General features: G+C 42.0%; 1 protein-coding gene across 2 annotated transcripts in view; it reads left to right on the top strand.

Moving 5' to 3' along the window:
• LOC115579719 (collagen and calcium-binding EGF domain-containing protein 1-like) overlaps positions 1 to 25,907 on the top strand; it is a 37,831-nt gene that overhangs the window by 6,178 nt on the left and 5,746 nt on the right. Inside the window, exon 3 of one of the 2 annotated variants that reach the window (XM_030413324.1) lies at positions 24,106 to 24,158. In XM_030413324.1, the coding sequence (XP_030269184.1) occupies positions 24,106 to 24,158 (53 nt within the window). Of the gene's footprint in view, positions 1 to 24,105; positions 24,159 to 24,707; positions 25,851 to 25,907 lie in introns of those variants that run through there. The other variant, XM_030413325.1, reaches the window with a different exon arrangement.

Below are 25,907 nucleotides of genomic sequence, written 5' to 3'. Positions count from 1 at the left end.
GGACCATGCAAGTTTTGTCACTGTTTAGTAGCTTTTGTAGAATTGGTTTGGTGTTGGAGAGGCCTTTTGTTTTTACTACATGTGGAGAAATCACAAGCTTGACAGACCTGCCGTGCCCAGTTATGTTTGCCAAACTTTGATTGAACAATTGAGGTTTTTAAACTGTGTTTGACCCGGACCTGGTCAGTCTAACAGTCTAATCTGCACCCACACAGCTCTGTCGTGTCCAGACAGGCTGGACCTCTTCCAGTAAATTATGGTTTTCTTCTCTTATTTCTTCATCTGGCTCTACTCTCATATTCAAATAATCTGGGAAAAAAGTTATATTTGTGGAGTTTCGATTGGAGATGACATGTTAAGAATTTGGAACAATTCACACCTTCCCAAAGAAAGTGGTCTTAGTTGCTATCATAACAGTGAAGCAAATTATGGTACTTACGATACTTAAATTATAGAAGCACTCAACACAAGGTAGGAGGTTTTATGTAAAGGATCATTTGATGTTTGAGAAGAGCGTAACAGTGATATTTAAGAAATATTGAACAGTTTCTTTGATGATGTGTTTGTGACTGTAGAAAGTTGTCCAGCCTGTTGTCACGGCTCTTGGACATTTTCCACTTCTTGCACTTGGCTGCTGATCGTTTCAGCATCTCCGTCATCTTCTTCTTCTGCTCTCAGTCTGTGTGGTTGTTTGCTAAATGTATAAAATGTAAAGAAACGTCTCCGTCTCGGAGGGTTTTGCGGTGTTGTGTAGAAGTAAACCCTCGCTGCTTGTACCATCTAAACAAAGGCCTTGTCGGCCGCAGGTCTCCTCCTCCTCCACTGTGGTTTTCACAGCGATGAGGGTGAGTCAGTTCAATTTCTACATTTCTATTGTCCTGGCCGTTACGTCTTCTTATTTTACCTTCGCTGGAGGTCTGATTCCAGCCCTGCCAAGCCAAATATACATGGTTTGTACCCAGAATCAGTGTGTGAGCTTGCATGTTTATGTATGAGTCTGTATGAATTGTCTCTGTGTCGTCTGTGCTGGCTGTTACAGCAGGTTTATGATCTAGAGAGTTAACTTTCTGCTTCTTTCTGAGCCCGCTCGCTCTAAACACTCTCAGCTGTGGACTCTGACAGCACTGATGGGCTCCACTGGACTACAAAACATCCCTTCACTTGATTGGCATGTTGTTCTGGTTTAAATGAGCGAGGCTCATTACTGCAGTAGATAACACCCATAATATGATGCTGCAGTATGTGAGCTCTGGCTCCTACACAGATTTAGTAAGAGACGATGATAGATGTCATGGAGTCATGATTGGTTTTATTGCTTCCATACTTCAGCTACTTTAGTTGCTACGATGATCCATCTCTCCCTGTGGGATCATTATAGTTTTGTATTCCATATCCTATAAGTTCATAAGCACTGATTATCTTTTGCTGTATCATCCCACAGAGGACAGAGTATAATTTCTGTGACGCTTGCTGATTCCTCTCCAGAGAACACACTCGTGTGTTACACTGTAGGAGACACAAAAATGAGAAACGACAGAAGCTAAGTATTATTTAGTTTACAAGGTCAATAGGCTTACATGTGTTTTGTGAGGAGTATCCTGCCTGATCATGTCAGTTAATGTACAGTGGTTCATTCTCAGAGTTAGACGGGGGGGGGTAGGATTAGGCAACTCAACAGCTAATCTCGGCAGAAAACTCTAAATGTATTCATGTAAGTAAGTGCAATAATCAGTGTAATCAGTAAACTTGTTTAGCAAGTACATTTAAATACAGCAGCAACAGACTCAGGCTGGTGAGGATCACAGAGCAGCAGGAGCGTATGTGTAACATTAACAACGGAGCCGGCTGAGCTGCGTCGAAGTGTTACCTTCCACAAAAAGAAACAAAACCATTTCCCAAACTCTCCGCTTCAAATGAGGCTTGATGTTCACGCAGTTTCTCTTGACTGTCCCACATACTAGATACTCCAACGTGTGCTACAATAGACATAGAAATAGAAAATGACAAAACTTACAGGTTCCAAGTCTGTACTCGGTTTTGATCCACACTGGAAGTCCAGACAGCAGGATGGCGTGCATGATTCAGTTAGAAGCAAATGAAATTACATTTAAAAAAACGTTCCTTGTTGATAGGAATACTCTCCGTGGAGGTTCTGTGGGGAAAAATCCTCCAATGTTTCATGTTCCATCTGTAATGGTCTGTCCTGTCTCATCTAAGCTAATAGAGTAATGACATGCCAATCACGCATCAGAGGAGTGTCCAGGTGGAGTGAGGGAGTTTGCATGGACTCCCCGTGGGTTTCCTCTGGGTGCTCTGGTTTCCCACAATATGAAACATGTACATATTCAATTCCTGTATCAGTGCCCCTCACGAGGTAGCTCTCAGTATGATTGTATGTGACCATTAAGAACTCGTCTTCCACGTGCAGACAGACTGAATCAGGATCATGTATCCATGTTGTTCTCTCTTCTCCCGTTTGACTTTCCTTTTCTTGCTTTTCCACAAAACACATAGCACAACAAAAATGTAGAGCATGTGGTGGGATGAAAACCGTCCAACTGGGGCTGTTTTCAGCAAATAAAATTTAAAAAAAGGTTAGAAAAAAGACGGAATGCTTACAATCAGTGTTTCTGGACTTTCCTTCCAGAAATATCTCAAGGCTGACTCACACAGGATTCGGTCATTTTGGCTGTATTCTCACCTCTGAAGCCTCTTTGCGGGGGTTTCTGATATCATTAAGCTGTTGGCCGCCTCCATACATTTTTGCTTTCAAATTCACCATTCATCTGTTACAGATGAGGTATTCACTCGCTCACTTTCCGGGTAAACAAATACAGCTGTGCTTGACCTCACTACATCTTTACCAGCATCACGGCTCTTCACTGCTGACAGTTTGATCTTCTGAGTCCACTGTATGTAAGAACATACTGGACAAAAGAACTCCACTGGCCAAAGACAATGCAAATCTTAATAATGTGAGGTTTCGTTTAAGTCAACCTTAGATTTCAACCACAACCTCTTCCTGTCATGACTCATGCAGGGGTTACTTCTGTGAGCATGTGATCGCGTGCTGACTGTTGGTCAGACAGCAGGAACACGTCTTTAAAGCCGTCATATATCTCATATCTCATGTGGATTATGTCCATATCAGATATACTGTAGCTGCGTTCCTTTTCCTCTTTGTGTTGCCAAAATACCGTTTGACATGTGTACTCTTTTCATTTCCACCCTTTAAAACGATTCACATGTAAGCTGAAAATCCATTATATAAACTATTGTTCTGTCCAAGTTTCTTCCCCCTGTGTTTCCTGGTTGAATGTGGATAAAGGTTTCTTTCCATCCACGTTGCGGTGTGGTTTAAAAACTCTTTCATTCCCTCCAGGAATTTACACAAAATTAAGTAATCGCTGCTTCTTCATTCTCCAGATTTTTAATTTTGCCCAACTCCTTTGAGTGTTTATGCAATAAACAGTCAAATTGGAAGAATGTTTGCAATTGTTTCCACATTAAGCGATCCAGTTTAGCACCATTGTTACAAGCCAAACCACAATACAACCAGATTAATCCAACTTTCTCTGCAAATAAAGTGGCCTTCTCAGGCAAACCTCTACTCCCTGACTGTGTGTAGCCGCCAACAAGCTCCACCAGTCAGGAGTTCCTATAGTTATGTATGTGTCAGCTTTACTGCATTTTACTACATGATTTTATTATGAATCATAAAAACTACAAAGGAACAAAGACATTCTACAATTTGGTTCCTCATTTATTGACATTCTGCATCATGGGAGAGAGTTTTGTCCAGTAAGTACAATACCTGTCAGTCAGTCTGTCCAAAACCTGTCAGATGACAAAATCATGAATGTGTTATAGACCTCGACATGAGGGTGAAGCTCAGCCTTGCTCCAGTTTTGTCCAGTATAAAATGGTTGACTATTGACTTACAAATGTGTCTTTTTAATTCATATGTCTGTAATTCATGGCACAATTCAAATGGAATCAAAATGGATTTGTCTTTCCCCGTTGATTACTATACAAATTTATTCTGAACTAAGGTTCCATGAGGTCCGCTGGGTTAAGTCAAGGGGCAAACCTGGAAGCTAGAAAACGTTTTGCCGTATGTGCCAGGTGAGCAGTTCTCACTGGGTTGAATAGGTGGCATATTTGCCTTCTGGTGCCTATCTGGTCTATATACTGTAAATCTATAAATCCTTCTGACTTTAGTGACCCCCTGACTTTTTCTATTGCACCACCATGGGATTGAAATGTGTGGTTCGAGTGAATTGTCTCTCATCAGTCTCAGCATTACTTTGTATTTAGGGCCAACCAGCCAATTTTACCATGCCAACATGCTAAACTAAGATGGTTAATGTGGCACGTGGTTGTTTGTTAGCATTGCCATTGTTTGTTTGCCCATGTTAGCTTTTGGCTACTTTGTAAGGCTGTACCATGGATGTATAATGATAACTGAAAACAGTGTTAGAGACAGAGCCCTGTTCATCCTAATGTTCTCAGTGGAGCTTGAAGCCCAAAAAGCTCGACCTCTGCATGTGAAAATACCCACATATCTCCATTCTGTGGTGCTGGCAGAGTGTGGACACTGCAGACTTCTCCCAGCTAACTTCTCACTTGAATAGGGATGAATTAAATTAAAATCGAAACTTTCCAAATTTTACTGGAGCGAATGGATCAAATTCACATTTCTAAACAACAGACGCTTCTTCATAATGGAAGCTAATGGGAAAAAGTCTTTTTGGGCCACAGTGCGTCACATGGTGATGTTATTACTCTTCCAGGTGCCTTGGGCTCTACCAGCATGTCTGTGTGCCTCACACAGCTCTTAGCATCGCTGTAGACTTTTAGTCTTGTTTAGTCATTCAGAGTTCTATAACCAACGAAAGTCTGACTCAGTACAATAATATAACAGAAAGAGGACGCCTTGACTTGACAAAGAACACATGAGCTTCAAATTTGTTTTTGTTTACTTTTTGTCAGTGAACATTTGTCAGTTGACCTCAGTGACTCCATATATCTGCTGGTTTTAGTTGCACAGTCGTGATTTGCTTGTTCTACCAAATGAACCACAGTGAGTGCCCACAGCTCAGGACTTTGTGTTTTATCTCTCTGTGACTCCCTAAAAAGGCTTATTGAAGGTTAGTTATTTGCGTGCTGATCTGTACACATCACTTGTTCCCTCCCTTCACTAAAGAGCCAGAAGTGTTTGCTTCTTATACAGCCAGCCATTCCAGCTCATGTAATCACATTTGGTTTCGGACACGAAGGCCTGTTACAAAGTGGATACCTGTGGTTTTGAAGGTCATGCCACATTGTATGTTTAAAGGATGAAATGTACTTCCTGCCAAACAAAAGTACAGCATGTTTCTTTGTTTTTTCTTTATGTTTTGGTCAGGAACGGGATGAGGTGGAAATTCTGAAGACCTTGTTGACATGTACAAAATCTCTGAAAGTGCCTCATAAGCACCTTAGTCCATGCACAACCCTCCCAAAGTTGCCCTGTGTGTCACCTAGAAACATTTAAAGTGGGCATTAATGAGACCTGACTTTTGGCCTGGACTCCATCTCCGCTCTCCAGCTGCTGTCTTACTTTTTGGACTCTGATCCTCTGTCTTGCTCTGGAGAGACAGAAGCCAGGCCGCTGTCTGGTAGCCTGAGTTTTTTAAAGTTAAGATTGAGGTCAGGTCAAATGAAACAAACAACAAGCTTGGCACATACTAAGTGTTGTTTTGATGAGGATGTAATTACAGAACTTGCGGAACTGTGAGAGTTTTGCGATAGCCAGAGAAGGTCGGCAAGGTTAGTGTTAAGAAATTGACCCTGTGCTTGAGTTTGTCAGAAACTTGTCTGATCATTTTAGGGCAAAGAAAACTAGTGTGACAGGAAACTCTTTACTCTGTCTTGAGTTGCTCTTGATCTGAGCGCAGCCTCTACTTGGGTCCTGGTAAATGTAGGGATGGCAATTCTGGGAAAAGATAGATGATTGTTGAGTCTCCTTCCTAAGTTTTTAAATGCCGTCGCTCTGGGTCAGTATTTAACCTGAAAGTGTGACCCAAAGCACCGTTTGGGACCCTGATGTTCTTGGATGGGTTAGGACGGGGCCTTGGGGAGCATCTCTGGTGTCACGGCCCCTCATGTGTCAAGTTTCATCTGTTAAACCTTTGGGATAACACTGAGATGGGAGACACAGAGTCTGTTACAGGGTGAATGATGTTCTGATGAGTGAACGTCTCACTGACCAATTTGCACATGGACTGATTGACTGGCTGGGATGATTGATTAATATACTGACAGCTGTTGGCTAGGATCATAGCTTGTGTAGTGATGTATGTATGAAGCTGTCTGTGAACTTTGCTCACCTTCAATGCAGGACTTAAGATAAAGTAGCATTACATCATGAGTCCTCTCATCGCCTTTGTTTCCTTTTCGATGTAGGACATCCGACTGCGCTCTCACCTGAACTCTCATCCTACATGGCCTTTGCACACACTTCCAAGGCTACTAACACAAAGCTCCAATGATGCATCACTCAGTACCAAAGAACTTTCCAAAACAGCCGTCTAAAAGCAGGGCCGTCACAGCATAAACAAGAGAGCCACCAGCAGTTCAGAAAAGAGCAACAGCACAGCAGATTAGATATCAAATAAACTGCGGTAATGAGCTATCCAGCTGAGCAAACAGCGACATGACGGTCACTGAGACTAACAAGACACATGCAGAGTAAACGAGGCAGATAAAGATATGAAGCCGCATGAAACACACTGTCCCAGTAAAGGAGGAAAAACATAATGTAGGATGATGCTGGAAGGGATTCTTCACTCTCTCAGTCAACAGTGACACAATGCTCATAAATGGAAGCACTGTGCATGTTGTATGTGTGGCTGCCATATTGTTTCTCATGTTGTGAAGGCTGAAAAAACTGTAGAACAAGGCAGTGCTGCTGAAATATGAACCGCGATCCTGTTCAATGTCTGTTTCACCCAAAATGATTTTAGGATCATAATTTAGTGTACTGTTTAGCTGAAATACCGTTCTGTTTGTTACCAGCTGGCCGTCTTACTGTATCCTCTTTCCAAAACTGACTCCTAGCCAAAACCAAGCACTGCCCAAGTCCCAAGAGTGTTTATTGGTCCAGTGCATTGCGGCTGTTGGTTTTCTATCTTTTGAATGAAAGGGAATCCTACTGTCCTTTTACAGCCCAGTTTCATGTGAGGGCATTGATCCACCGGTGAAATACAAAACAAAGCAAAGCATTTCTTTAAGAAGTCAGGAAACCAATTCCCTCAGAATTACCAAGTAAAGTAGACTAATAAATAGCAAAAGCTATACTTGATTTAATGTTAAAGTAAAGCCACTATCTGTTCAGTTTCTGTTGGGTACTCATGGGTGGTTGTTCGATGTGCAAATCACGATTTGAGAAATATCTTTTGTTACTCTGGTTGACCAAACTGTCTCTTGATATATTTTTTTAAATCCTGTATTTGTTTTTTGTTTTGTTTTTTCCTCACAGTTATAGTGTTTTATTCTGCATTAGAATTGTTAGAGCACTTTCTAATTCTGTCTGGAGAAGTGCTATAAAAATAAATATATTTTCATTTGGAGTACAGAACAAACCTGAGTTATTTTCAATTCAATCTCTCAGCTCGTGGGGCCACAAAGAGACAGCATAGTGAGGACAATAATGCAAAATGATCGTAAAAAATTCCCCAAAATGTGCACAGCAGGGAAAAACCACAGGGAGGTGGCAAAAGGAAAGAAAGTATAGTAACAGAGAGGGGGACCCTGGAGGAGGAGGTGTTTTTTGATCCAAACGAAATAAAGCTGCAGCCTGGCAGGCCGAGCGCTCTCCTCGGTGGGGGATTTGCCTGGAAAACCACGTAAAGGTCTTAAAAGAGAGCAAACAGGGGAAATCAGAGCAGGGAGGAAGACCACTGAGTGTTTTTCTCTCTTTCCTGTAATTGGCTTCCCACCTAGCTGAGGACATGTGGTGTGATGCTGACGGAGGCTCGCTGTCAGTGAATCAGACCTTCAGCAGCTCCGCTCAGCAGACGTCAACATTACATTCACTGTCTTTCACCTCTTGTATTCCCTTTCAAATTCATTCCTTCCATTCAGTCTCTTTAGTTTTTCTCAGTTTTACTCTGTTCCATTTTTGCCTGCATTATTTTTTTCCACTAGTTTTTGTTATCTGTCTCATTCGCTCTGGCTCAGCCTCGCCCTGTGTGTGTGAGGGTCTTCTATTCCTTTCATATCCTCCATCCTCATCTTTAGTTTCCATTTTATATCAGAAACAGCAGGATTTTTTATAAATACTTTGGTATATTTGCATGTACCAGGAGCGTTTCCTGGTCAATTGGTCCCAGATATTCTGAAGCGTACGGAGCACCTGCTTTCCTCATGTGTAACGATGTTGTTTAGTCTAACTAGCTGCCTCGTTTACAGTCTGATACAGCAGGAACAGGGACTTCTCCTCGCCCACAGCGCCTGAACTCACCACGGGGGATCAGATCATAGAGCAACACTGAGACTGAGACATCAGAGAGAGAACTTCACAACACCTGACTTTATTCACAGCCGTCGACTATACTCACAGCAGGAGAAGCACAGGTGTTGCTAATAACATTAACGATGGCTGCGTTCAATTTGTGTTCAGTTCAAGTGACCTGGCATTATGAATGAATAGAGCTTTTCAATAAACAGCCTGCACTAGTTACACCTACAGTATGCGTTTCCTGCTATGAGACAATAAAATGTCTGCCGTGCAAAATGTCTATTTGAGTTAGTATCACTAGTGGGGATGCAAACGGTTAATCATAAACTGGTTCACCACCAATGATGATATTTCTGACCGGTTATGAATGTCGGTCTTTGTTCATTTGCGTGAAACAGACATTTGGCTAACAGCTTTGCTAGCTAGCAATTTGAGGTACAAAAGAAGAGTAGGCTAAAGGAGGCTCAGGACAACAACGTCAAATGTTACTTTTGTCATGCTACTGTTTAGTTTATTGGTAATGCTAGCACTATGCCGTCCCCTTTTAAGAACAGGCAAAGATCATGTTCCTGCTAGTGTAAAAAAAAGGTTCAAATGTGTAATGTGCGCCGGACCGAGGCCGTCACCCAGCTGTGCTGAATGGGACCGATATGCTGCCAGTCAGTGTGGTCGAGGGCGATGGATTCAAAGAGTCATTGGAATTAAACAAGATGTCGGACCGTCATAAACATAATTCAACAAAACCAACATCACAAGGAGTGATTGACTTTGTTACTGGTGTTACTAGTGCTCAATTCTCACCAGTACAATAATGTAAATAACAATTAATTTTATTCTTCATCATCTGCCTCGTTTTTTACAGCAGACATTTTAATTCGTAATAGAAGGGACACCCGCAGGTGTTACTCAGAAAATTATTGATTTTCTGTCAAGCCTATTTTCAAAATCGCTCCCTTGTTCACTCATTAAATACTACCTTTATGATAGACACTATAGTTTTCTCTATACGGAGCAGTAAATGGTCATCATCACAGTTGTATTATTGCACAAGTATAAATATGGAGCATTTCGCTGTATACGGGATTTAGTTAAATACAACTCACACTTACATAGTAAATACAGAGTGAGCAGGAACGCATCCCGAGTGTCCAGTAGCAGCCGGGACTGAGTGACAGTCAGCTGCTATTGCTGCCTTGATGTCAAAACATTTTAATAAATAAGGCCTGTCTTCTGTCTGTTTTCACTCTTGTCTGTGTCCTTTTTTTGCTGGTCCAAACACAGTGCTACGTTAGCAACATTATAATGTTTACATTACAACACAAAGATAACACAAACAGTGTCAGAAGTTAAATCCATCCTAATAAGATCTGAATGCAGATGGAGAGCGAGCTATTACAGCTTAGCAACGTTAGTAACATTAGTCGAGATGAACGAACCTCTGAATAGTTGTCAGTATAGTAAAATTCTGCCTGTCTCGCCCTCAAAGACAAAAAACTTGGGTGCAAGCTTTATTTGGTTCAGTTGAATTTAAGTGCGTCCATACTGGTTAGCTATTTATGTCTGTAAAATGCAAACTGTGACTGAGAGACAAACAGGCAGAATGTTTCACATCATTGCAGTGCTATTCATCTGTATCTGCTGCTAAAGACAGAGGGCTGCTTTCTAGCAGGTGATGAGAAGCAGGTGTGTGCGCACGTCCACATGTTCCCTCTTCTGTGTGTATGTTGGTGTGTGGCTCGTACTACGCGCTGCGGGGCTAAACGTTCAGGGCCAGCTGGGATCTGCAGTCAGAGGTCCTCCTCTTACAAGCCATAAAACAAGCTCTTATATGGCTGCTGTAGCTGAAAAAACATCCTACTGCCTGTGGGACGGCTTTCTCACTTTACATTTCTTTCTCTTTTCCCATTAAAGATGTGCTCTCTGTATATTTCATCACCAGATGCTTGTCTTGCAGTAATCCTTTCAATATAAAAATGGACAAACAATAAACAGTGATATAAGTTGCTAAAGCCTGTTCAATATAACTATATTATATCAGCAGGAAACCTCTGACTGAAGTATCAGATGAAGTGACTTGACTTTGGTGCAGGTAACAACGACCAGATGCCTGCATCAGTGTGTGTGTGTGTATCTTTTTATATGCAGTAGATGTCTGGATGGAATATCACTACATTTGATACTTTGTGTGTCCGTATGCGTGTGTTTGCACAGGTGCACATAAATGAGATCATCCTTTGCTTGTAAATGTGTGCAGGAGAGTGGGTGTGTATGCAGGGTTTGGATTGGTCATCTTACTTTGTAGATGTCTGGTGGCACTGAGTCAGAGAATATTTGACAAACTGTAAACATATGTGGGTGCATATATGGTATACTCATATTGCGTTTGTGTGTGTGTGTGTGTGTGTTCTGGCGATTACATTCCCTCTACCAGTAGTCTACTGTTTATCATCCAGAGGATTTGCTTGAGGTACTGACAGCTCTGTCTGCAGCTCAGTCATCATCATTAACACCAGGCTTTCATTCCCAGGTCATCAATTACACACATTATGTCAGGCTCCATGACGTCTTATACAGACGCACAAGGTACCCTCAAGAGCCTATAAGAAACACGATGTTCTTTCAAATTAATGTAATATAAACCCATCTCTCGCAATATTCAATACTCAGAGCAAGTTGTAGACGTGATATAAACAGTGATAAAGTAGCAGTATGAGGGCAGTCGGAGTGGATGGATGGGTACAACTTGGACTTTTGCCCAGGAGACCACAGTTTATGTCTTCTGCGTGTGAAGTCAGTGTTGATGAAGGGCAGAAACAACGTCCACGCAAGTATGTGGACGAAATGCAGACTCTTCAGGAGACACAAGATCAATTCAAGCCATCTTTGCGCTCTGGACAGTGTCGCCTGAAAATCGTAACACAGCGCAAGCCCAAGCTGCAGTCTGAGCCTCGCAGTCTGCAGGTGTCTTCACATGAAACAACAAGAGAAAGCTGACCCCTTCTGTTTGGGTTAACTTCTACTTAATACAACCACAGCTGAGGAAGCTCTAACTGAACAGGATGTGGACATGGACACTTCGTCACCTCCTCTCTTTTTGCCTCATTTATTTCTTGATATCTTCTTTCTGTGCAGTAGGTGCAGCAGTCATAAAGCATGCGCACTCCAGACTTCCACCGACTGAGCCGGCTAACTTCTGGTCTAGCACCCGGCCAACTTAAATGGGGATAAGATAATTTAATTGTGCGGCTCTTTTTGACTTTTCAAATTTGACTGGACTGAACGGCAAAAAAATATATTTTTGGGTCCCAGTTCATCATATGACGATGTAGAAATGTTTCCGATAGTCTCATACAGACACTAAAGTGTATCTTGTGCATCTGTATGAGAGGCAGAGGGGCGTGACTGAACCGTGGCGTTATTCGATGACCTTAAAACGAGAATGGGTTGTTAGAGTATTTTTTTGCCATAAGCTCATGAGTTGAAAACATTAAAATGCTTGAATCTCTGCTCCAGCCAAAAGGAAACAAATAGTAGACTCTTTTATGAGGGCAACACATTCGGACCGAACACGATCCACTCACGGATTGTTTGCACTGCATCCAGAAGTCCACAGGGGCATCCTATTCAAACTATCACTCTCTTTTCTCCCTTTGGCGTTTTCTCTCTGTGTTCTTTGGACGGTGATCAACAAACCCCAAGCTGTGGGAACAGTAACCTGTTCATTTTTCTCACACTTGGAGTTGACACAAGATTCTTTCAGCGAAGCTGTACCGCTCTGAGCATGGCTGTTTCATTACACTGAGAAGTACTTAACGCTGTCCTCCGTCTTCATTTTCTCAGAGAAAACCTTTACGAGGCCTTTGAGTTACGCTTCCTGTGTTTAATGGGGATATAATTGTCTTCGTAGAGCGGCAGACCAGAGTCGGACCCCCCAAAAAAACTTCATCTTCCATCTTTCACTGATTAGTGTGCACCTGAACGGCCCTCTGGTAAAGCATGATGACTGTTTTTTTTTCTCTCTGTTTTTGTGTAGACTCTGCTCTGGATTAGCTCTTTGCAGCACATTTAAAGCTGTGCTGTCACTGTCAATACCTCAACAAAACAAATCACGGGCCAATTGATAACAGACTGGAACGACGCGATTGTTACTGTGTTGTTTGAAGTCGTCAAGCCCAGCGGGTGCACGTTCTTATATACATGAAGCTTTGTCTTGTGTAACAAAATTGAAAAGGGTGAGTAGTTTAGAGTAGAGGTGTGGAGTGTAATAGCTGGGGAGTCACAACTGAGGTTGGTTATAAATCTCTCAAAACCTCCAGGGGTTTTCAACATCAGGCAGTCACCAAGCCATTTAGAGGACTTTGGAAGACCTTCTTGGTCTTATCAGGCCATTATGTTGAGCCTCAGTTACAGTCTCTAGTCAGATTTTTAGTGAGAATTCCTCCTTTAAAACAGCTTTCCTGTCTGGCATGAAAACTCAACCAGACACATCGTTATGAGCGATCTGTTGTTAGCTTGACCTCACTGCTTAGCTGCTTTCACTCACCCTTATCTTGCGCTTACCCATCTCCCGTGGGTCACTGTTTACCCTCCTCCCTGTTACCTTATCTCCGTATCGGACCATCAGTCACTATCTCCTGCACAGTTCCTTCAGCTAAAGAGTGTTTTATTGCTATTTACATAAATTAGAAAGCATTATTCAAGCGGCCAGGTACTAATAAGTGTTACTTTTGACAGCTTCTCTCTGTCACTCACACATAGTGACGTGATACGCTCTGTTCTGCCACAGCACGTATTTTCATGCCAATAATTTATGCCAAAAATTCCTACAGTGACTAATGATGGAAACACATTGCTCCGGTAAATAGTGATATTGGAATGTTTACCGCAGCTTCCCAGATACTTTCACAATGTGTGCATGAGGCATGAGCATCTGGTATGAGTGGGTCAGTAAGTCAGATTCTTTTTGGCTTTAAACATTAGAATCATTACAGACCTTAAATCTCATCTGCAGAATTGAGAAATTGTAACAAAAGTGTGATTTCTAGTTAGTCAGAAATACCTTGATTCTCTTCAGTCATGCTGATCAACACGACCCTAATTTACATTTTGTTTTTGAAAACATTTTTAGCATCCACTCCCATTTTCTCTGAATGGAAATAAAGCTGGAAACGTAGCTCGCCTGTGAATCTCCTGAACATGTTTTCCGGTACAGTGGTAAACCAAATCTCTATATCACCGCAGACTTGGACAGCCAATCACATGTGCCTGTCACAGACAGCAGCTCTGTCAGCCCTGAGACATTCATCAAGACATGCTCACCACGACCCAGAAATCCTTCCTATAGCCTTTCTGAGTCAAATGAAAGTCAGCCGCTTGTAAACATGTTGCCCCATAAATGTTCCCGTCTCCTTAATGGCAGAGCACTTACAAACCCATCTTGTCCTGACCTAAAACCATGGCACTTATGAGCCAATTTAGAAGTTTGGCATGAAGTGTGAAAATGAATCGTTTACCTATGTGTCATTAAAGTTTGGTCCGCGGTTCCCGAGAAGTCAGGCATGAAGTAACAATGTGGGGTAATTTACAAAATGTCTCAATGAGGTGGCAAGTTGCTCGTAATGCTCGATCATCAGGTTTGGTTGGAAATCTGGTCTGTGGTCTCCGCAGTTTCGTGTTAAATGGAACGAAAGAGGCAGGAATGTGGTCTTGTCGCACACAAACAGCTTTAATAAGTCTGATGATGGTGAATTCACTTATACATTTTGCTTTACAACGCAAAAGCTGTGCTTTTAAAGGTGTGATTGGCTTTTAAAGCAATTGCTCATTATTGTTGGTTAATTGGGACATGGTTAGCTTAGCTTAGCATAATAACATTTCTGTTGGTGTGCAGATGTAGCATGGTAATTAGTGAGCTTGTGGGGTGTTGCCAGACAGATTCTATGTTTGGACAAAGACTGCCTTGGTGTTTCAAGCTGCTTCCAGCCTCTATGCTAAGCTAAGCTAATAACCTCCTGACTCCAGGTCCATACTTAATATACAGACATTAGAGTGGTATCAAAATATTGAGCTGCAGTAAGAAAGAAAGAGATGGTAAAGAAGGAAAATGTTGCTTTCTGTTGCAGTTCTGAGTGGTGTCAGCCGTCTCCTTCAGCTTAAGTGGAATGTCCAAAATGAAAACTCAGTGAGAACAAAGGCAGCAGGGTGCCAGTGGATGTGGTTGGTATTTACAATAGCATCTGTAGCATCTGTTTAGATATGTGGTTGTACCAAAATATTCCAGATCTTGCAATGATGACAGCGGGGAAATAAGAACAAGAAAAAGGGTTAAAGGGTGTTTTTAAAGAGGGGGTCAGGATGGGAAAGTGGGGGCAGAAATGATGGGGAAGATGAGGCGAGTGGGGAGAGGTGAGGCATAACAGAGGGGAAGGAGGAGTGCAGGTCAGCCGGTATGCCGGTGGAAGCGTTGCAGACCTCCTGTGTGCCCCGTCAAAGCTTCCTCTGTTAGGCCAGAGCTCTGATGTTTCCCCTGAGGCCTCGGTCCTGGAAGTTGGCTGGCAGAGCAAATAAACAGAGAGGAGCTGCTCACGCTCGCCACACTAACACCTTCACATATGTATACTCACACGGGTTTCAAAAGAATACACACACACGCAATTATACGCCAACACTTAAAGAGCTGTACATGCGGCTGGGCGCAACACCTTCACACCTTGAGGAGGAAGATGACGTAGGGGCGGGTGAGGTTTGACCTGTGAAGTTGAAAATACCAAGAACATGAAAGCAGTTTTGGAGGTGAGGATGTTGGATGTAAAGGTTTTTAATCTTCAAGCAAGTTGCCGCGAGATGGGCTCTTTCGAGACGTTTCTTGGCTGTATTGTGAGACGAATGGCTGTAAAAGTTGAAATTAGTTGCGCCTTCTTATAAAGTGGTATAAATGTGCTTTCCACTGGGGATTTAAAAAAACACACAATGAGCTTATGGACAGAACTCCTCATAAAATAATCTCTTTAAATCTCATCTGTCAGAGCAACAGCAGAAAATTAGCACCACATTGAGGAGACAGAAACTCAAACCATAAAAATGCTCAACATCAAAAATGAACACTACTGACTTCCAAAACAATATGAAATAAAAAATGGCAGCCCTCCAACAACATGTTTTATTGTTGATCTCATCATGTTATCATCATGTGTTTCAGAAAAATCCATCATCACACCGTCGAACACAACACCGCCGGCCAAGTTTTTGAACTGCTCTCGTCTGCTGAGCAAATAAATCAATTACAGCGTGGCTGATGAATACAGCATGCTGTAATTGTAACATGTATAAGCCACATCAGTAAGAGGCATCCATCAAATCGACAGGACGCACACACACACATATACACACACATGGCTGGTCTCCTGTCCTGGCGTGTCAAGAGGCCATTGACCTCCACTGAGCTCCACTTCCTGTGTTCCTCCCACCAGAGTCCCAAGAGGGAAACTCTAAGCTGACAACAGCCTTCATCCCTGTCTTTTAACCATCCTCCTCCTCCTGTCAATGTCCTCCTCCCTCATTTCTTCCTTACGGCATTCCCTCCCCCCCTCACCTTAGCCTCCCCCTCGGATCAGCCCACATCTTTCCACTCATCAGAAGAGAGGGAAGTCTCTTACGATCTTCCTCACTTGTAGAAGCTTTATGTACAACACTGAAATGTGAGTGGGACTTGTAATGCATAGTGACAGCATCGTTCATACTGTGTCCTGCTCTCAGGACCCCTAGACTGTCTGGGCTGGGGACTTAAGGAGGTATTGTGCTTTTCTTGGGGTGCTGTAATGAATATCCTGTCTTTGTAGCACATTCCTGTCTGAAAATGCACAAATAAATCACAGTAAAGCTGGATGGGAACCCATAACAGCAAGCATTCACCTCCTGGAAGGAGACCCCTCGCTATCTTCAGCGTAAAGTGATCCAGGCCCAGGCCTGCCTCTGGATCCTGTCTCGATGTTTCTTCCAGTGCCGCCGTGCTGATTTTGGCAGCAGCTGCCACAGCGGAATGAGGTCCTACATGGACCTGCTCGCACCCCACGCTGGGCAGGTAGCTGCTAGGTCAGCCACCACAAATGCGATAGACTGGGGGGTGATTGTTGGTACCCAAAAGTCTAAAGAGGAGGATGGCTAGAGGTGAAGTTAAAAGAGAATCCGTAATATTTAAACCTGGGGCCTATATCAACATGTTTGGGTGGTTAAACGATTCATACTTACCAAGAGTTCTGGAATCAGTTCAGTAGATCACCTCGGTTGGCAGCCGAGACACGGCTGCTATGTAGTCCTTTGGGGCAACTACAACCATCAGAGTTACATCCAGTAAAAGTTCTCATTTTTCCCACTGACAGGCTGAGGTTGTTATTCAGTGAGTCTGACAACGTTATTGAAGAAATTCCTTTGACATAAGACCGTTTTGTCACGTTTCCACACAAGTTTAACTGCAGCAACTCACTCGCAAGATTACAGAACAGGGACTTCTCGATGAATGAGGAGGGATCGGACAGTATTATGTATCGAACCAAACAGTGTTTATCCTCAGGAATCATTTCCTTGATGTTTTCAGACACTTAGCAACCTCATCCAGTCAGCGGTAAAAACAAGCACTTTAGTGGACATAACTCTGATGGCTGAAGTTGAAGGATTACATTGCGGCCGTGTCCTGGCTGCCAAATGAGGTGATATACTGGACAAATTGTAAAACGTTTGGTTAGTATGAATCATTTACACACCTAAGCATGTTAATATAGTGCCCGGGTTTATATAACACCGGAATTACAATTTAAGGATGCTTAGAATGGGTTTAGGTCAGCATGACATGCAGAGTCAATATGGAGACACCATCAGCCAACCTGAAGACACATCACTTGGCCATGTCAGAGGCCTGTCAACGGTGATACTAGCTTTTTATATCCTGCTCACTTTTTCCCTCCAAAAACCAGCAAAAACTATTTGCTTCTTGCTCAATCTCGTCTCTCTGCTGGGTCTGTATCAGAGCCAATCAAGACGTTTTTGATGGATGTGTATGAGCTATGTAATATCCATTCCATTTCCAGTTCTTTGTTTATTGTAATTTATCCGGGTACACGAGCTGTCAAAAACAGCAGCCAGCAGTCAGAGTTAATGATATCCACGCTGACAGTGTGTGTCAGTGAAAGCCAAGAGGGGCTGTCCAGATCCTCCCAAACCGTTCTGTCATTCTCGTGTTGTCTTGATGCAAAGCTTCTGTGAAACGTATGCAAATTGCTACAACATTCAACATGTATGTGGAAGAGTCAGTAGTGCAGGTTAACCTATACCAGGCAGTACATGCAACCTGCTACAGACCACTGAGCCATAACTTGACATTAACTGATGGCAAGGATAACTTAAAAGAGATACCACTCAACAATGAGAGTGCCAACAACACAATCTCAGTAACTTAGAACATGGCTTTCAATTCAAAATACGTTTGAAGAATTAAGCAATTCACCACCCATTTCAGTCAAAATCCACTGGAAATGTAGTGTTGTGGTTGTTAAGTTTAAAGGATTTGATGTCTTTGTTTAAGTCATAATGTCTGGCTGTTGCATAATATACACCAGTGAGAAAAAAAAACAGTGTACACTAATTATGGACACTTACAAATCATGTACAAAATCACAAATCTGAGTTCACATGTACACAGTGGGTACAACTTTTGACACAACTATCTTGTAAATTGGCAAATCAGGCAAATCAGTGTTGTATTCTGAATCTCAAACATTTTAGCTTGAAAGTCATATCAAAGTAAAACATCAGATAAATGATTACGTACAATATATTTCATGCAAAAAACAATTTGAGTAACTAAAGCTTAAAGATGTCCTGTGGAGTTTTCATGGAACCAAATTAAGTAGAAGAAATGTGTTCGTATCCTCGAGCTTCATAAAACATTTACAAAGCAGATTTCTCATAAAAGTTTGAATCTAACATGTTTACATCCATGTTTACTAGCTAACAGTCGTCATCTTCCCACACGTTGAGTGCAGCTGCAGCCCGTATGGACAAATGTTTCATTGCTTTGGCACGAAATGTGAAGGTAATCCTTGAAATTTCACTTGAACTCACCCGCCACCAAAACTCTGCGTATTAACAATTCATTTAGCAAATGTAAAAACGTCAGATACAAGAGTTTTGTTGTCATGACAGACTTGTCTCAGGTGCGGAAATGAGCAGATGTATGTACATAAAGACAGAAGTGAGGACACAAAACATAATGTTATGAACTTAATACTGTTTCTTTACTGATCTGTCTGTTTTCTGAAGACGTATAACCCCGAGGGAACTCAAACACCACGCTTTGGTTGCTGTGGTTGCCATGGTCACAGCAGGCTGTGTTGAAGTTTAACCATCATTAAGTCTGAATGCAGCGGTGAAGAGATGTGCACGCTCACGAGAGAGGCAGCAGCCCTCACTCTCCTCACTGCTGCTGCCAACTTTAGCAACACACTTTGTTTACGCTGAAAGTAAAGGAAGCGCCGGCAGCAACGGCTCGCTGTCTGGAAGCACTTTTATTGTATAGGAATTGAGGAATTGGGTGAAGTGTTTTGGTTGGGTCCTGAGCTGATAAGTAGTTCAAATTTGCGTTTAGAGTTTGGCGAAAGAGACCTCAGTGTTGAGAAATGCCTGTACGCAATTGTAAGAAGAAAATAAAACAAGACTGTAAACAGATCTCAGTCTGTTTGGCACTGAAGTTTAAAAGTGTCTGTAAAAGGCTCCGATAAATCCTCCCGTCCTCAGCAAGTCCAGAGAGGACAGAGAAGTATTCCTGTGAATGAAATAAAGATGGAAAAGGCAGACACCTCATCAGGTTTCATGATCAGAGGGCAGCACGAGGCCAACAACATGTCAGTCTGAAGACGAGAGAGAGAGAGAGAGAGAGACATAGATTATGTCAACAACTAGTGAACCAGTGGCGAGCACTGCGGAACAAGGGGCCGACAGAAATGCCTGAATATAAATCGACATGCTTCAAATCAGAGGCTGGATGTGGGTCGAGTGAAGTGAAGTGCACAGAGAGGACACGACAAAGGAGAGAGCAGGAGAGGAGGCTTGCTAGCGTCATGGATCGCTTTCACTAATGTTCCCTGACTGACATTAAAAAGGCTGTACCCAACTACTGGATGGTATCCCAGCCCTCACACAGACACACACACACGCTCACACACACACACACACACACACACACACACACACACTACACACACACCTACACACACACACACACTGTTACTGATACTTTAATTCAAGTGTACTGCCAATATTCTGTGTCCATATTCAGTTTTTTTTTTTCAATTTGTATGCCAAAATAGTGTTACAACAACTTCTGTTATATGTGCTAATAAAAGACAAACCTCTACACACAGGTCAGATTCCACAGAGTGAAACGGTCCATGTTTTAGAGGCTGTGTCATGTTGACCGGGCCTGTTGCCAGTCTGACCAACATACTTCCACTTTCCAAAACAAAAACACATGGGTCACCTCCCACTCCGCCCTCGTTTGCTTGTCCAGATGCCCCGGGCGTCCCTCCCCTGTCCATCACGAACACCCAGGGGAGAGCTGCCGGGGCTGCTGCATTTCAGACTGACAGACGGACCGTCGCTGTATGTGGACGTGCAGTGTGTTGCAGTGAGATCAGTTGAGTTTGGCAGCTCTGTGGAGCTTTGATACAAGTTTTTTTTTTTTTTTTTTTTGCTATTTGGCTCTGTCTGTTCTGTTCTGTTATTTAGATGCTTTAAGTTGGGCCAGTATGAGGCTCAAGGGATGGCAACGCTCAAAAACTACTGAATGATTCTGATGTACAGACATTCATGGTTCCCAGATGAATCTCACTTTTCTACGACGCAGTTGGACTTTTGTTGACAAATGTTGGGAAATGTTGAACATGGCAGCCATTATACCTGCTAAACATCACAGGGTCAACATCGTCGTCGTGAGCACGTCAGGTCTGACATTAGAATTTAGGCATTGTGGCTGAAGACTCTTCATCTCTTCTCTGGCCTCCGTGTCTTTATCTGTCTGGTCTACTCTGTACGTTTCTTGTGTTGGGTTGATTTGTTTTGACCTTGTGATCACAAAGCTTTATCACTCACATTAGGGCTTCACTGAGTATGTAAGGATGTGTGTGAGTGAGAAGATTATAGCTTTGAAAGTGAGTGCAGAGACCATGCAGGGTCCACAGCTGAGATAAAAGCCAAGTCTATAATGCTGTAAATCCACAAGGAAGTAAAGGAGACGAGAGGGAGCTTAAGACACCGAGATAACGGGACTCTATCTTTAAGTTCTGCAATGAATGTGTCACAGCGCAAAGTTCACATACACTCACACACATCAGAGAGGCCTCCACAAGGCGCCATACAGGCATGCTGATGTAAAGTCTCACAGAGCTGCTAGTGTGGCTGAGGACTCTTAGTCCTGTTAACTCGACTGTACTGATTATTAAATTCATCTCCTCCTGTAAATTTAGTGTAATCTTTCAGTAATGGTTGGACTAACTATCCAAGTGGTTTCTTATTTACCTTCACAAATAGATCAGTAATAGAAATTAATAAAACTAAATGAACCTGTGTTGTTGGGTTAGGGTTAGTCAGGATATAATGTTGGCAGTAAACGTTTCTGCGAACGATAGACATGACCGAGGTCGACATTTCTACCAAACATGGTGAGCAAATTCACCCTAAACATCATAAAGAAACGTTCAGTTTGAACTCATCTGTGGTTTTGCAGAAACTTACTTAGTTAACATTTGTTCTGATGATGGGGTTGGTTGTTGAATCATCAAAAACAGGTGAAGTGAACATTATGAACATAAGATGTGTACTAGGAGTCAAAAACGTGCACCCAAGTATTGCTAAACTGTATGAAAAGAGTGAATTTTATGATCTAAATATTTCCCAATCCCATGTCTGAGAAATACTGAATTTAGAAACATTTATCTGTTTTACCGCAAGTACTCTTCTGCAATAAATCAAATTCTGTTGCGTCAAACACTTAATCCATCCACAGCGTAATGAGATCAGAATCATTTTCATGCAGGCCAAGACTGCTGCGCAAATACTCATCATCAAAGAAACGGTTTAATGTGGATCTGTCTTGTCTGGTAATTGGTCAGTGCTGGCATTGATACCATCTGTTGTCCATCCTTAGTTTACTGAACAATTTCTTTCTAAAGTCTGTACTACGTAAGAATTTTGTTATGTTCATATAAGTATCACTGAAGCTTAGGTTGGTTAGTTTAGATGGTCATTACAAATGTACAGTTGTTGCTGAGAGTGTCTTAGTCTGACAACTCATCAAACACTGATGCTTTGGGATTGCATGTCAGTTCAGCCTCCATCCCAAAGTGTCAGTATTTGTCGAGTTGGAAAGGAAACTAAAAACTCAACAATTCCTACAAACTGGACCTTTGATATAAATTTCGACTGTCACGTCAGAACCAGAGCGACTTGACTCTTTGAGTCAAATAACCTTTTTGGTGCCATTCACCTAAAATATAATTCCCCCCAAGACAGACTCGCACCTGCAACCTATTAACTTGACTCAGATCGCTGGCTGATTGATTGATGGATCGACTGGCAGACTGACTGAGTGACAATCTTCATCAGCATTCGCTCTCCTTTCTCCACCTCATTCCTTTGCCCGGCCGTATCCATCCCTCTCAACACTCCCAGCTACAGGCTGCAGATTAAAGCTGCTCTCATCTGGATCTCATCAGTTTAGTCCGGCCTCGCCATTTTATAGGTTATTTTTCATTCACGAAAAGGAGGGGGGGGGCGTCTCAGAGTGATTTAGGGTTACACTGCATGGAGGCTGGAGGAGAATAAAAGCAACTTGTTGTCTTGAGGGGGAAGTGAATGAGGCAGCATGCTGTATCTCCTCCGGTAATAGCATGCAGTTTTTAGGACATGAGTTGTGCATTTCTCTCCTCTTGTCTTCAAGCGTGTGTGCGTGTGATATTTGTTGCGTGGCTGTGCTGCTCCAGTTTCTGAGCCATTTCCTCTCGGTTCTTTTTTTCCAACTGTTATGTCTGTAACATGTGGTGGATTGTTGTGGAATTGCTGGACGAGTGTGAATGCCAAACACCGTAAATCAGTTTTCGGAGGAATTGTTGCCCAGTATTCGTTGCACAATGCTGTATTTAAAAATGTACTGCATCCACCGAGCTGTTACGAGCTTACATCACAGTTTCTTTGTTGTTTATTTGCTCAGGGTTTAGGTACTGAAACCTTACTGACTTCTTACTGTGCAGTGAAAACACAGCTGTGACAATCTGCTGAAAGTGTTTGCATTTATTTATAAACTAGGAATTTGAAATACCATTTGGCCAATAGCTGGCGATGATACCAGTGTTTTTATGCCTCTGCGCCTGCACATACATACGTACGTATGTCCGTCCCACTCTTATAAACACTATATCCAGAGATTGTAGGGATTTCTTCATATTTGGAGTTAATGTTCACTTGGATTCAAGGATGAACTGATCAGATTTTGACTGTCAAAGGTCAACAGTCAAGATCACTGTGACCTCATGGCGTCTGAACATTGTGTTTTAAGGACGCAAAGAAATGTCCACACGGACATGAATTTGAATGGCCATTACACAACAATTCATATGATCAGTCTGACAATTTTTCCAGGATAAAATGATGAGGTGAAGAAATATTTTATCCTAAAGGTCAAAGGTCAACTTCATATGACATGAATTTATTAAATATGAAGTAACATTTTCTGGCCACTATTCAGTAATTTTATGGGGTTTTTTAATTGTCGTTTATTGTGTTTGAGGCGTTTATTGTCCCTCCTTAATAACTGAAATGTATTACACCATCCTTGAAAGAGCACAGATTCAATAATACACATTTCCACCTTTAATGTGACTTTCTGTCACATGAAAAAACAGATTCAAGAGAGTTTTATCCTGCTGTACAACTGTCTACATCAGCCACTGCTATCGTTGGCTGATAGCAGACAACAAGGCAAATATTGGACAATACCGATGTTTGAACAACGTGTCAAAAGAATGACCACAACAAATGACTTTACTGTCATCTGTGTGTGAGTATATAGCAGTGGTTTGATGAGCGCCAGTTTACAAGATGAAGACGATTGATAGTCCATAAGTTTGACCTAGTTTATAATAGTAAGTTGTAGGCCTATTGTTTACGCAGTTACCATGTTGAGATGTAGGTAACTGTATTAATCACTGTGTCTCCTGTACCTTCCTGTTGCTGCGTCGCTGTGTCTGGTGTGTGTGTTGATACTTTCAGCTGCATACATGCTTCTGAATGGTCTGTTGTCAGCCAACTGCGAGACGTGGGATGTCAGTGATGTCCAGACTTAAATCCACAGCAACATGATATGGACAAAGACACGTGTTTAATCCAGAATGCTGCTTTTTTCCAGAAGTTCATCAAACTTAACGTCTACACTGATAAAAGTGTTTATTCTCCTTCTTTATGCTAACCAAAGATAACTACTGTAGTTTCTGGCTGTAGTTTCATGTTTACTGCACAGACACGTCAAACTCTAATAACTGTTTCATTTGTTGTTTCAGGAGGAAATGCTGTGACGGATTCAGGTTTGTGATGGGCCAGTGCATACCTGAAAGTAGGTAAACCATGCACACCATCCTCTAAGTTTGGCTCATGTACTCTCACATCTGATTCACATGATCCAAATTTCATCCATCACAGAGGTTTAAAGATGAAAACAGGCTGCACAAAACAGCCTGGAGACCAGATTAGCTGACCTCCAAAGAGATCCAGACACACATTTTATGGTCGACTTTTGTCAGTTTGGAGTAATTATGTTTAATGAGTCGTTTCAGATAATTGCAATGCAATGATCCTAACAACACAAGAGCCAGAAAAGAAAGTTTCCACAGTTTTGCCACAGACAAATTTAGTTGTGGTCATTTATATAAAACATCTGACAATTGTGAAAATTGGACTTACTGGACATCATCATTGTCAGGAACAGTGTTGAAAAGCATGTTAAGTGTCCTTGGCATCAATACTTCATATAGACTGTAGTATGCCCCGTAGAATTACAGTGATTCACTTCAGCCACCAGAGAACACTGTTCCTCCATGAACATAACAGCCTAGATGTCCAAGAAACAGTCAGCTGATGTGTCTGTGCCTGAGAACACACACACACACACACACACACACACACACACACACACACAGCCTTGGGATCACATAAAAGAACAATCCACGTCCTGATACTGGTTCTTGTGGGTTCAGTTATTATCGAAGGCTTTTTCTACAACAGACATTTTGGCCATAAATGAACGTGTGGTGCACTATATTTACCCACACACCATTTGACATTGCTGTGTTGGTGTTGTTACTGGATCGTCATAATTAAGGTTACGCACATGGCAGTAGTTATCCTTTCAAACTTGTGTTTACAGCAGTGAAACCCAAGCCTTCTTTTCCTCAACCTAACCAAGTATTGTGTCCAAAACCTGACCAAACAGTAACAGTAAACTGAAAAAGACACAGAAAATGACAAGTGAAGTTAGTTTAAAAATAATGTTATTATAAAAACAGTAATAATAAAAGGAAATCTTTGTGTTCCACAATGTTTTGAACCCTGGCCCACTGACTAAGAGTCCTATACATTACCCATTTAACCAGAAGAGCTCGCTCCAGATGTGGTTTTCGTCGCTGTTTCCTCAGTTAATGTTGTTTGTGGAACAACATCAGCACAATTTGCAAAACTGCAAACGGCACGATTGGTCAGTTTCAGTGGTAATTCTTGACCAACATAAACGACTTCATTGTAGGAAACTCACCGACACAGTGATATCAGATAAACCATTTACCCACAGTCATTTTATTTCAGTGTCTGAAGTCTGAGTGTAAGACTTACAAAACTTAGTGCCCTCAAAAATGTCCAAGATAGAATGACATGATTTTTTATTATTATTGTGATTAGGTATGTATTATTCTGTGGAAAACTGTGTTTTTTATCTGTTCTGTAATAAAATGTTAATTGTATGCTACTTTCTGCTTACAATCCCACAATGTAATGGCTTGTATTTTTATAGATGTAAAGCTCAGAGTAGTTGAGAAGCATCAAAATCTCCATTTACAACTGTTGCATAGACTAGTGAGTATCTAATTATCTGAGCGAGGCGTTACAGTGTGACAATAAGCCAGCCCTCATTCATGTTCTTATTATTCACAGCTGTGATTTTCCTACTGTAACATGTCAATATGTCTTCGTGAGAAACGGCCCCGAGCTAACCACGGGCTGATGGTAGGAGCTGTACTGGTCAGCTCCCAGTTGTGTAAGTGGAGCTTTATGAGTGTAAGGAGGTGGTAATAGAGATTAATAGCACTCCTGG

Source organism: Sparus aurata, chromosome 4 (assembly GCF_900880675.1).
Source record: "Sparus aurata chromosome 4, fSpaAur1.1, whole genome shotgun sequence".
Taxonomy (NCBI): Eukaryota; Metazoa; Chordata; class Actinopteri; order Spariformes; family Sparidae; genus Sparus; species Sparus aurata.
This window is presented reverse-complemented; position numbering and strand designations above follow the sequence as displayed.